The sequence below is a fragment of the Pezoporus flaviventris genome, unplaced genomic scaffold (genome assembly GCF_033815535.1).
Source record: "Pezoporus flaviventris isolate CSIRO_AGI_PZ_B2104156 unplaced genomic scaffold, CSIRO_AGI_Pfla_v1 ptg000078l, whole genome shotgun sequence".
Lineage (NCBI taxonomy): Eukaryota > Metazoa > Chordata > Aves > Psittaciformes > Psittacidae > Pezoporus > Pezoporus flaviventris.
In genome coordinates, this window is record NW_026892626.1 from 12,048,395 (window position 1) to 12,060,450 (window position 12,056).

The 12,056-nt window shown below is 38.3% G+C and overlaps 1 protein-coding gene across 3 annotated transcripts in view; it reads left to right on the forward strand.

Annotated features, from left to right (window-relative positions):
- The window catches only part of LMTK2 (lemur tyrosine kinase 2), a 42,806-nt gene that overhangs the window by 19,601 nt on the left and 11,149 nt on the right, over window positions 1-12,056 (forward strand). For all 3 annotated transcript variants that reach the window (XR_009746894.1, XM_061473170.1, XM_061473171.1), the window contains 4 exons: window positions 294-381; window positions 6,974-7,107; window positions 10,374-10,458; window positions 10,983-11,104. Coding sequence is in view for 2 of the 3 variants with exons in the window: in XM_061473170.1 (XP_061329154.1) it covers window positions 294-381; window positions 6,974-7,107; window positions 10,374-10,458; window positions 10,983-11,104 (429 nt within the window). In the remaining variant the exon portion in view is untranslated. The remainder of the gene's footprint in view (window positions 1-293; window positions 382-6,973; window positions 7,108-10,373; window positions 10,459-10,982; window positions 11,105-12,056) is intronic.

Consider the following 12,056-nt stretch of genomic DNA (forward strand, 5'->3'; position numbering starts at 1 on the left):
TGTATGCTTATTTTTAGTATAAGGGTGGATGAGTGTGACTTTCTTGTGGCAGTGCTGGCTATTGTGGTTTTGAGATCCTCAGAGTTTCATCTGCTCAGTGATACTCTGCAGTAGTACAAAGGAGATACAAAGGTGCAAAATGGAATCTGTGGCTTTGGATACTTGCTCAATCTGTTTGTGCCGCCCCCACCTGATGTTGTGTGTTGAAAGTTCTGTTAGGGATTTCAGTGTATTGTATTGCAAATAACATACACTTGATCTTTCTGGCTTTAACTGCATTTTTTTCATTCCAGCATTCTTCAGCATCCAAATGTTCTCCAGTGTATTGGGCAATGTGTGGAAGCCATTCCTTATCTCCTAGTTTTTGAGTTCTGTGACTTGGTAAGTGCACTTACACAAAAGGCTTTCCATCGATGCAAATTGTTTGTAGTTTATTTACTGCCCTTTGCTCATGAAATTATTTTCTTTCTGGGAAGTTTTTTTGAATAGCCAGAGTTTCAGAAGACTTTTTCTGGTTTAGAGACAGACCGCAGTTGTAGTTCTTTGTTTATATTCTTTGCAGATGATCATGTAAATTCTAGGTGCTGTGGAATGTTCTGAAGAGGGAAATAGCTGTTCTGTCTTTGATAATGGTTTTACTAGTCTCTTTCAGTCTGCCTACGTCATGTAACAGGGAGCTTGGAGGGGAAAAGAGGTCATGGAAGGAAGCTTTTCATTGCAGTCCAGTATCACGTGCACATGCCTGCATTACATCCTAAGTTCTGTTTGCTGTCTGTGCAACCTTAATGTGCTTTTATTACCATTTCTATGAAAATGCTAATTGAGGAAAATTGACACAAGAATTTCCTCTCTTCTGCCTCCCTTCCAGAGTGCTCAAGTGTTACCCATGCTGTGCAGTTTTGGGCTAAAATGCAATGCTAGGCTTACTTCAGAATCAGTAATGTGTATTTTAATAGCTAGAATTTTCAGTATCATCCTAGTCTCTTCCTGAGCCCTTCTGTTACTGCATTCTTCTTTTCCCTACTTATTTATCCTTCTTCTTTTTCCTTTCCCTTCCCAAGCACTGCCTTACGCTTCCTGAACACCAAAAAGTATGGTGAAGGGTGTTCTTGCCGCTTTCTTCTCTGCTGTTAGCACCACAAAGGCCACTGAAGATGGGCAGGGTAGCTGAACAAAAAAACTTGCTCAGTCACTGCATTCCTGGGCATGTGTTGGAATTTACGTGGATGTTGTAAGAAAGGGGGTGGTACACATCTAGAAAAACTTTGAACTTTGCCCAGTATACACAGTCTTCAGAGACTAAAATTTGGATATGGTGCTGGATCCATGATCTGGAAAGGTATAAATTGCTTTATTTTAGCATGACACATTATTAAAACTCAGACTCAAGGTGACTGTCTAAACATTGGCTCAGTAGCTGCTTTTAAAGTTTGTGATCTAGGTATCATTTAAAGCAGAATTCCTTGGAAAGTGCCAAGGCAGAAATGTACTCAGAAGTACGTTTATGTTGCTAAGAAATAAGTCTTTTAGAAGTAAGATAGTTTACATTCATAAAATTCAGCAAGCACCCTTTTTTACCAGCCTCTCTGCTATAGAATTCTCCTTTAAACTCAGGTGCACAAATATGGCACCAAAGTTCTTATTGCCTCAGCTGCCTCAAGCAATATAAGTGAGTCAACGTGAACGTTTGAGTTTTCCTGAGAAACATCAGTTAATCTGTGACCTTAAATAACCGTATTTTTCATTACTGCTCTTTTGCTCAAATTTACTAGCTGTGCTGAATTAATGAGGCAGAAGTGCTAATAAAAATCATTCTTTTCTAAATGGAAGAAACACTTGAACCTCAGTGACTGATCAAAGTAAAATGCTCCAGTTTTGTTAAGAGTTAAAAAGTAGGTGCCTAAGGTTAACCAGATAATGTTGTTTTTTTTTACTGACCATTTGTTTAAGCCTCCTACTCAAATTGGAGATTCTTTAAAAGGACTCTTGAAAATGAATTGCATTTTATAGTCTAACACATACACATCTAAATTAGATTTAAATGCAGCCATGGTTTTGAATAGTTATGCCATTTAATCCAACTTTGGATTTGAAGACAGAATAACTTTTAAAGATTGCCCTACTTAAAGTATACAGAAAAAAATAATATCCTTGTTTGATGCCTGATGATTAATGCCAGAAATTGTCATGATCCTGCAGAGTAATCTGGAAAGGATTTTACTTAAGGGGATAAAATAGATTTTCACTTTAACTGCAGGCGGTAAGCTTGACAGCCGAAGTGGTAGTTTTATAAATTTGAATGTAGTTAGGTAATTTCTTTGGAATGGAAAATAAATGTCTCTGCTGATTTCTATTCCAAGTGAGCTAAAACTTGTTTTTAAGAAATTATATATTACAGTGAGTTAAACATGACTTTCATTCTGAAAGTCTGGCTCACTTAAGAGTTCTTACTTGGTGGAACTGACTATCTCCTAGACATCATAGGATTTTACTCACTGTGCACACAAATATGCAGGGGCTAGGCAGACAAAACAGTTCTCATTTGAAGAGTTTTGTGCAGAGATTGAGACAGTGCAGTAAGTTAGCTCAGTATTGCTCTGTGTCACTAAATCCTTGTTGTAGTCCCAGGGCCTAGTATGGGAGGTAGCGCTGTTGGAGTGGGGGGAGAGAAGAGGCTTGAAGAAGGGAAAAAATGTGAGGGAAGCCAGACAGCACCATTTGTTTGGGGTTTTTTTAGTAGACAGGTTTTTAGTGGAGTGTCAATGCCCTGATATTCTAGAAGCTGCTTTTTATCACTGTGGCTGGGTTGGTGGTTAGTTGGGTGCTTTAGGCTGTGAGTAAGTGATCTTGAAAGCTGAGTGCTGCTTTTGTGCTTTCATTTTTTCTGAAATGGGGCAAATCAGAGGGTACGAAGGTGCTTCCAAAATACACAAGAGTCTAAGAAACATGGTCCTGTTTTGTTAGCAGTAGGATAGTGCTATGCTAAAGCTCTTTACCTTGTGTTACTGGTGTTGTATATGTACATACATTTGTTTTAATCCCTTGTACTTATGTGATTAAGAATTTGATGATTAAGAAAAAAGGTGGCAAATCTTAACTGTATTTGATAGGAAATTTAAGTGTCTTCAGATGGCAAGCTCTTTTGAGGCTCTTTTGGCAATGTGGACCTCATTTTGCAAGTTTGGTATATTAAGTAATGAAAAATGTGGCTGTTTTACTGACCACAGTCTAGAGGGCACAGTGTTCATTTCTTCACACTCCTTCAAAGTCATAATCACTGGATTTTTAACCCTTTTAGGGCCACTTGACCTTCTGTTGGCTGTTCAGGCAACCCTGTTGGATTATCAGTTCCCAGGTTCCTTGGCACTGAAAGATCTTCATCAGAGGCACTGGAAACTGTTGTGCAGAGATACTAGAGCTAATTGTGACAGTAGCAATGCTGAATGTCATGCAGGCTGACTTGTCATGGCCCTATAAACTACTTAGGCATTTCTGTTACTTGAGATTGGTTGCATATACAGCAGCTGTATTTCCTAACATTTAGCTGATTTTGTAATGTAATCTCAGTTGATCCATGTTCCTTGCTTGGCAGAGCTTGGCAAGGAGCAAGAGAGGTAGGTTGCAGAGAGAGGATTTAAGCTAATTTTCCTTTGCTGGTGTTAAAATTGTTTAAAAAATTGTAAATATAAAAAGAAATGCTCAGTAAGTTCTTGCACATCCCCCTTCCCCGTATTAGTTTGCTCAGTATGTTGGTGCAGGCTTCTATGAATAGTTAACTGTTCACTGTTAAACACTGCAGAATGATGCCATGTTAAAAATAGTGGTAACTGGCTTATTAACTTTAATTTATTACTCAGCCTTATGTGTCCAGCATTTTGTCAGCACAGCAAATCCCCTAGTGGATTGACATAATTTATGAGGAAAGGAAAGCTGTTCAGATGTGGAAGTAGCATGTGTATTGTGAGGCCGATTTGCCTATCAAATACTTAAAGAAACTCTTCAAGTCTTGCAATTCCCTGAGCAGATGAGAAGAGAGGGATGCAGTATTTGCTTGGAATGCCCTGTAGCTTGTGGGTAGTTAGTGAAGCAGTGTTGGAGGGCGGAGGCAGATTGGTGTTTCAGTTGTTGAACTTCAGAGGGTTATGTGGTGTGTTATGTGTGACTTGGCAGGTAGCTTTCCAACTGGGTAGCAAGTATTCAGTAGATATGATGTGGTGGCCTCTTTACACTTCTAAAAGCCTATCATCAATACCTACTGGTTTACAGAGTCATATCAACTATTTGTTTGGGTATTCATATGAACCCAATGAGGAATTAGCACAAACAAAATTGCAGAGGAGTGCTGTACATAAATATGCCTCCAGCTAGTGGCTGTTACTGAGAAAAAGCATGTTAAGACTTATAAAGATGGCTGAACTGATCCTGAATAGAACAGAGAAGGATGGGAGGAAAGGCAAATTTTAGTGCTTTGTGGAGTCCTGGGAGAGGAGGGAAGAGGCAAGAGACAGAGAAAGTTGGAGAGAGGAGATTTTCTCAGGCATGATTATTGAAATTTTGATGTGTAGGTGTTGGCACGCTACCAAGTTGGCTTACTGTCTGCCAAGATCCCCATGTCCCTTTCTGCAGAGCTGCTGCCCAGCTGGTCAGTCCTGTTGCAAGGGGATTTTCCTTCCCAGGTGCAAGACTTTGCATTTGTCCTTCCAGTGTTTCTTAAGGTTCCTTTTGGATCCTTCTCCCAGCTTGTCCAGGTGCCTCTGGATGGCAGTCCAGCACTTGAGGGATGGATTCCCCCCCAGTTTGGTATAAGCAATGTCCTTTTAAAGCAATACCACAAAAAAGCCTGGTTTTGTATCTTTAACCTTGATTGTAGCCCTAATTAGAATAGACTGGAAAAATAAAACCAGTATGTTTCAAGGTGCTGGATTTAATAAAAGTTGTATTTCCTATGAAAACGTGTGCCTACATGAATTATTGAGTAAATAAGGGATGCCACACAGCACTGCTGTTACTAACGTGGTTAAAAATTAAAAAGTAATTCCTTGGTGCATTTCGGGCATCATAGGAACTTAATCCAACTGGGACAAACCCCAAGTAACCAGTTGCTGTATTAATGAATGACAATTTTGGTGAGTTTGGTTTTCTTCAGGCGCTTGCTGCCACCTACAGTCAGTGAAGCTGTATGTTTGGTACTTGCTTGGATTGCTCTGGCTTTGCAGTTGGGAATCTGTGTTACGGACACTGTTTTGTAGTTCTTTGTAACTCTGCTCTAGTAAATCTGCTCTGGCAAGGTAGGAAGGGCTGTGTGTGTTTATATATAATGTTTATACATATATACATGAGCTCGTAGCACATTCAATCTGTAATTGTAGATCAGAAGAATCTTTCAGGAAACATTTTTAAAAGTGTTATTCTGTAAGATGCAAATACATAAATGTTACCTAATTAGTAGCTAAGGATAAAGAGTGTAATGAAGGCTTCTACAACATTAAAATATTAGAAGTTATGCATGCTTTCTCAAATGTGGTATAGCTTCTTGCAGCCTAAGTGGGTATGTGTAAAAGGTAGAATAGCTGCTTGAGTGTACTGTAGAATCTGTTAATGCTTTAAAAAAATGAAATGAAGTCGTTTTACATAGGAGTAGTGTCATCTTTGAAGTAGAATGTCCGTCCCTTACTTCTTACATTATTCAATACAAACCAGGTTTGTGACTGTCCAGCCAGTCACCTCAACTGTCACTGCCCTCTTAGATTTTAATGCACCACACAGACGTCTACTGCTTGAACTACTAGAATTGTAAATTGTCATTCCCAGTTAACCATGTTAAGGAAGCGTGAAAGGCTTCGGTTCTAACTCCATAATGTACATGAGCACCAGAGAAGCAGGAAGTTTAGTGTTCTTCAGTCTTTCCTGAACATCAGAGGTTCCCCTTCAGTCTCCTTCCTGGCCCAAGATTTAGGCAGACAATGGACATGGACTGATGCAGCAAGTAGTGATGTAATATATTGTGCAGTGTGAATATGAAAATGTCCTCTGAAATAATTTGCAAAACTTATGAGAAGTGTCTATTTTAAATAACAAAAGATACAGGAGTGCTAGGTTAGAAGTCCAGCTGCAAAAGTAGGAGCAATAATAGCATTAGAAACTTGTTCTCTTCCCTTACTTGGATTCGCTTACTGTAGTTAGTCTTCCTTTTCCTGAGTAGTAGACAATCCTCAGTTATTTTCTCTTTCATAGAATCATAGAATAGTTACGGTTGGAAAGGACCTTAAGATATCTAGTTCCAGCCCCCCTGTCATGGGCAGGGACACCTCCCACTAAACCATGCCACCCAAGGCTCTGTCCAACCTGGCCTTGAACACTGCCAGGGATGGAGCATTCACAACTTCCCTGGGCAACCCATTCCTGTGCCTCACCAGCCTAACAGTAAAGAATTTCTTCCTTATATTCATGGCTGTTTGTTTTCTGTGGTCTCATTAATTGTGTCTGTTGCTCACCTTTGCCTAGGTTCAGTAAAACTGCTGCCATCCTCTGAATGCTTTGAGTGGAGTGAGGTGTACTGCCATGCTTTTTATATCTAAAGCTTTGGTGTATATCTAAAGCTGGCAATGTCTGAAACCCTTTACTCTGGTCTTTCCCTTCCACCCCTGATCAGCTTTGCTGAAAACTCATCTCATTTAAAAGCAGAAGCTCATTAAACTGTTTTTAATGGAAAATGTTATTGTATGTCAGGTTTTATGTGGCAGTCTGATCTAGGATGTTAGTGACTAAATGATTAGATTAAAAACCCTTAAAAGGACAATACCACTTGCCTTAAATGACTTCTGTAAGAGTCTTTATGGAGACTGGAAACTTGAAGAGATTTTGTTAGTAAGCACAAATGTGGTTAATAATGTGGTTAGTTGATTCTTTATTAAATACTTTTCAGATTGAACTAGCATACAAGGCTGATCAGTATTTTCAATTTCTTTTACAGGGTGACCTAAAAACTTACATCTGCAATGAGGAGGAACGCATTAAAGGAGAGTCACAAATAATGCTGCTGCAGAGAATGGCATGTGAGATTGCTGCTGGACTTGCTGTAATGCATAAGCATAACTTTGTGCATAGGTATGTTTTCCAGATAAATTGCTTTTAGTTACTCTTTTAGTTTACTCTGAAATTCATGTAGATATTTTCATTAAACTCCATGTGTATTGAAGATTAACTAACTTCCACCTACCTGACATATCCTAAGTCATGAAGGTGTGATGTTTATGAAGATTCTAATTCTACTGCAGTGGTGTGTTGCAGCTCCAACCTGGCTGAAAGCTGATCACCTCCTTTCTAGGTTTGCAGCCTGTGGAATACAACCTGCTGCTAAGCTAATCTGGAAGATCTAGTTGTTTAATTCTTGGCCAACTTCTTTGGTTTATTGTGGGGAAAAGGGTGTTATAATTTTGTTAGAATGAATTTTACCTGCTGTGTATTTTTAATAGATTACAGGAATTGAAAACTTTGTTTGGTGAGCTGTTACTGTTGTTAGTAAAAAGAGAAAAAAGAAACACAACCAAATGCTGCCTTTTCTAATGCAGTAAGGAAGAAGATGAATTTAGATGGAAAATCTCACTGAAGCAGGTGCTCTCTCATCTGAATTACTGTTCATGTAACCTTTTAAGTCTTCAGTAATGGTGGTAGTCACATTTAGAAGAAATCATATGAGAACCATTTTGTTTTAATCGGGGAGAAAAATGCTATATTAAAGTTAATGCAGTCAGTACTGGAAGGATGGCAGGAGTTGTAAAGGGCTGGAAAAAATGTATTCATGGAACTGCTCAGAAATATGTCATTTTTTGTGTGCTATAAATAAAAAGGTGCTAAGGAATTGGAAGACGTCAACCTTAGACTTGTAATGACTAAAATATTTGAGAGTACTTGCTCCCCAGACACAGCTTACCTGATGAACCCTTGGGTATCATAAAGTGGTTTGCTTTGGTTTTATGTTAGGTCAGTCTGTTCTTTGCTCTAGAAGCAGCACTTGAATCCCCTCTTTCAGCAAATTAGGAACTTGTGCTAGAGCTTATCGATGCACTTCTTGCCGCTTAGAGAAAGCGGAGGCCTTGTTCAGGGAGAGCTATCAGTCTGAAGTCTTAAAAGGTTCAGATGTAAAACAGCAAAACCCTGAGAAAACCCCAAAGCCTGTACTCTGCTGGGGGCAGAGCTATTCTTTTAACTTGTTTAACAATTTCACATGAGTTGAAGGTAGTACCAGTTGTACCTGTCAAACTGAGTGGTCCCTGTCTCTTGCATTGCAGCGGCGTGGCTCTGTAGGTGTTAAATTTAACAGTATGCTTTCAGAGAAATGCCATTAAACTTGATAAATAATTATTCTGTGGATCTGCAAGATTCCCACTGTAAATATTCACTTCTAGCAACACTATCCTGATGCTGTCAGAGTAAGCGGTAAGGCTCCAGCATCAGTGATTTTGTTGTTAGTGGTAAATGCAAGCAGCCAAAATTCTATTCTCTCTTCCAGGATATTTATTTCCATAGTGTAAAACAAGTTGGGAAGCTTTGAGGCATGCTTTAGGATTACAAATGTGTTTCTGACCTATGTAGTTCAGTGAGTCTGGAAAGGAAAACATTTTCTTCTTTCTCTGAAGAAAGGAAGCTGTGGCTTTTAGACCATTGTACTTCAGAGGCTGTTTTGTTTTTTTTAAAGCCATGCAGAAGCAATGGTGGAGTTCTTCCACTGCGCTTAATTGCCTTGTACCCTTTGGTAAAGCAGAGGAGCAAAATATTTGAGCAATTATTGTGCTGAGCTCTCTGCTTCACTGATACAGTTCCACAGTAAGCACGTGACTTCATTAAACTGGCATAGATTTCCAAGTTTGCACGATGGGTTTTCTGATACAGCTTCTTGGTGTTATTACAGTAGCACTGATGGCTCTAAGTACTTGTGGTCAGGTGTATGCGGGAAACTGAAACACATTCTGTGTGTATTCAGGAGCTTTTGATTTGGTTAATAAAGGACTTTTGTGAAATACATCTTCTGGTACTCTTTTCCAGAGACTGTCTGTAGATCTAGTTTGTGTAACATACGGTTTTGTTATTTAGAGGAACTTAACTGTAGGTGTAATATATTACTAGTTGCTTAGTATCATATTGCAAATTGTTAAGTATTTATACCTGATCTGAATTGTTAATATATTTTGCTTATGGCAATTAAAATGCAAGACGTGCAGTGACACGTGTTAGGGAAAGAGGGACCTACATCACTTCAGCACATAAACAGCTTTAGAAACCTACATCAGAGGATTATTAGTAGAATTAAATCATTGCATTTAAATTCTGTGTGTAGCTTGAATGTTTAAAAGTATACTTGTCTGCTCTAGAGAAGTGACTACATTTTGAACTCCTTTATAAAGGACAGCGTAACAGTCTAGGGTCTAGAAATCCATTGGGGTTTCCCTCTTCAGGTTCAAAACACAGCACTGCACCAGCTACCACGAAGGAGAAACATGACTGCTACTGCTGAACCCAGGACAGGTTTTTTGTATAAAATCTTCAAATAGGATTGCCTTGTCACTATATTTAGTTTTCTTTGCCTTCCAGAACACAGATCCTGCTCAGTTGTGTAGATCTAAATTGATTCTGTTTTGAAAATGTGGGAGGGCCTAAGGGCAGTCATATTCTTGTGGCTACAAAAGAAATCTTGTCCAGTAAGTTTAGTGTAAGGAGAGACTGTATCAGTGTTTGTTTTTTTTCTGAAAGTAAGTAGTGTCTATATAGAACTGTGGTGTCTGCAATTAATCCAGTGAGATATGGGATCAGATGCTGGCTTGTATAAGTTGTAAAACTTAATGAAAATATAAGCTGCAAGAGAATTATCCCAGTTCGGATCAAAGTTGTATGTTTGAAATTACTCTCCCCAGTTAACTGTGACTGGGTTTGTGTTATGAATTGGTCTTCTGGAGTATGTGAACTGGTTTAATTCCATCCAAAGAGAATCAGAAAGGTGACTGCAGGAGCACACCTTTCTTGCACCTATCTTGCTTTAGCCTTTAGCAGGATTTAGGTCTGGGATCAGACTACGTGTCAGATGAATGAAATGTTGAAGTATGTGTAGTGTAGATGTTGAATCCTTAGCACTGTTGTTTCATATTATTGATCTGCTCCTGTCATGGCCTGCTCTTTGCTACTGTAATCTACAAGTGTGCATATGTGCAACTCCTCAGTGATTTTTTTTTTTAATATAATTTTATGGCCTTTTCACTTGATTCTTTAAGCTGTGGCCTTGACAGTTCTAACAAGTGTCACTTCTGTTAACCCACTTGTCTTGATTTGTATTGAAGACTACTTGGTTTGGTTTCATTATTTATCTGTTTGCTTTTTAGTGACTTGGCCTTACGGAATTGCTTTCTTACATCTGATTTAAATGTCAAAGTAGGAGATTATGGGATAGGATTCAGTAGGTATAAGGTAAGTTAATCTAGTCATGCACCACTTTCGTAAAAGGATTTGGGGCCTAAGGTTGTAACAAGCATGCTTGAAAGTTACAAACTCATACTAGATTGTCCTTTGAATAATAAACTTTCAAAGTAAAACTGGCAAATAACTGTAGCAAGGTTATGTAACAGAATAGCTGATCTTTGTAGAGGTGAGTGGAGTTTGTGCTTAAAAGAAAGAAGCTTTGGGTTAAATGTATATATACACACACAGTAGTCCTAAAATATGCACAAATTCCTTCTAATGTTTAAGAAATAATAAAATTTTGTAATGAAAATATTCAAAGTATCTAAATATTTCAAGGAAGTTGGCATTCAGTTTTTCTACTGTGCAGTGGGCAGTGAGCGCCTTTTCTCTACAGCATTATTCTCTGCTACTTGGGGAAAATGGGATTTATTAGCATAGGGATCACATAAAACCATATTAAGGAGAGGACTGTTAACTTCTGGAATTTGATCCAATGTTTGTTCAGTCTTTTTTTTTTTCCTATGATTTAGGAAGATTATATTGAGACAGATGAGAAGAAACTAATTCCTCTCCGATGGACTGCACCTGAGTTAGTAACAAGTTTTCAAGACAGACTCTTATCAGCAGAGCAAAATAAATACAGTAACATATGGTATGTAGTAGGCTTTAGAATGATTTCAGTGAGAGATTTGTGAACATATCCTCAAATGTTACACAAAAGAGTCAATATTTATAGTTAAATTCATTATTGGCTTGATGCATTGCTTTATTTCCTCAGACATCCAGTAGGTTAATTTCTACAAACCTGAAACTATATCTTGCTTTGGAAAGATGCTTAGGAATCTGTTGATAGAACAGATAGGTTAAGAAAAAACTGTTTAGCAGAAGAACAAGCATTTATACTAATAAAAATGATTACTTTACATTTGCCAAATGCCTTTACATGTTTCTAAAGGAAGGAAATGATAAATAATTTTTCTAGTAATGTAGTAGTTGTGGATGACATAAAAAGTTGAACCCTTCAGGCAGGCTCCCACAGATCATACTGTTCATCAAAACTACAAGCAGCCAGGGTGTTAAGGTTTCCAGCTTGAATTTTGGTGCCTCTTACACAGAGCTGCTTTGAACAGGTTTGGACTAGATGACTTTGAAAGAGCCCTTCCAATTTAAATTGTTCTATAGTAATACCTGCAGAGTCAGTTGCTTTGCATTTTGAGCAAGGAAAGGTTGCCCAAAGACCAGCATCAACTGTAATCACTGAAAAGTGGTTGGTGTTGCATACAGTATGTATACAGCAATGAGAAAAGAGGTGGCTTCTGATGACTGCAGCTTAAAAATAAGTAATTTGATGAAAACAGAAATAAAGGTTAGTTTTCTAGCAGTTTGACTTATAACTACTGCATTTTCTGATGAAAGCTTTTCTTACTGTTGGACTAACCATAATGTTTTTTCATCTTGCTTCTCTAAATAGACATTTTCTTTTTATTTAACATGTGGGGGTTTCTTCCATAGTTGAATCATTTGAGGCCTCTTTTGTCTTCACTGGTGTTGCCTTTGTTGTCATTGCCTTCAAACAACTTCATTCTTGAGCTTCTGGCATTCTG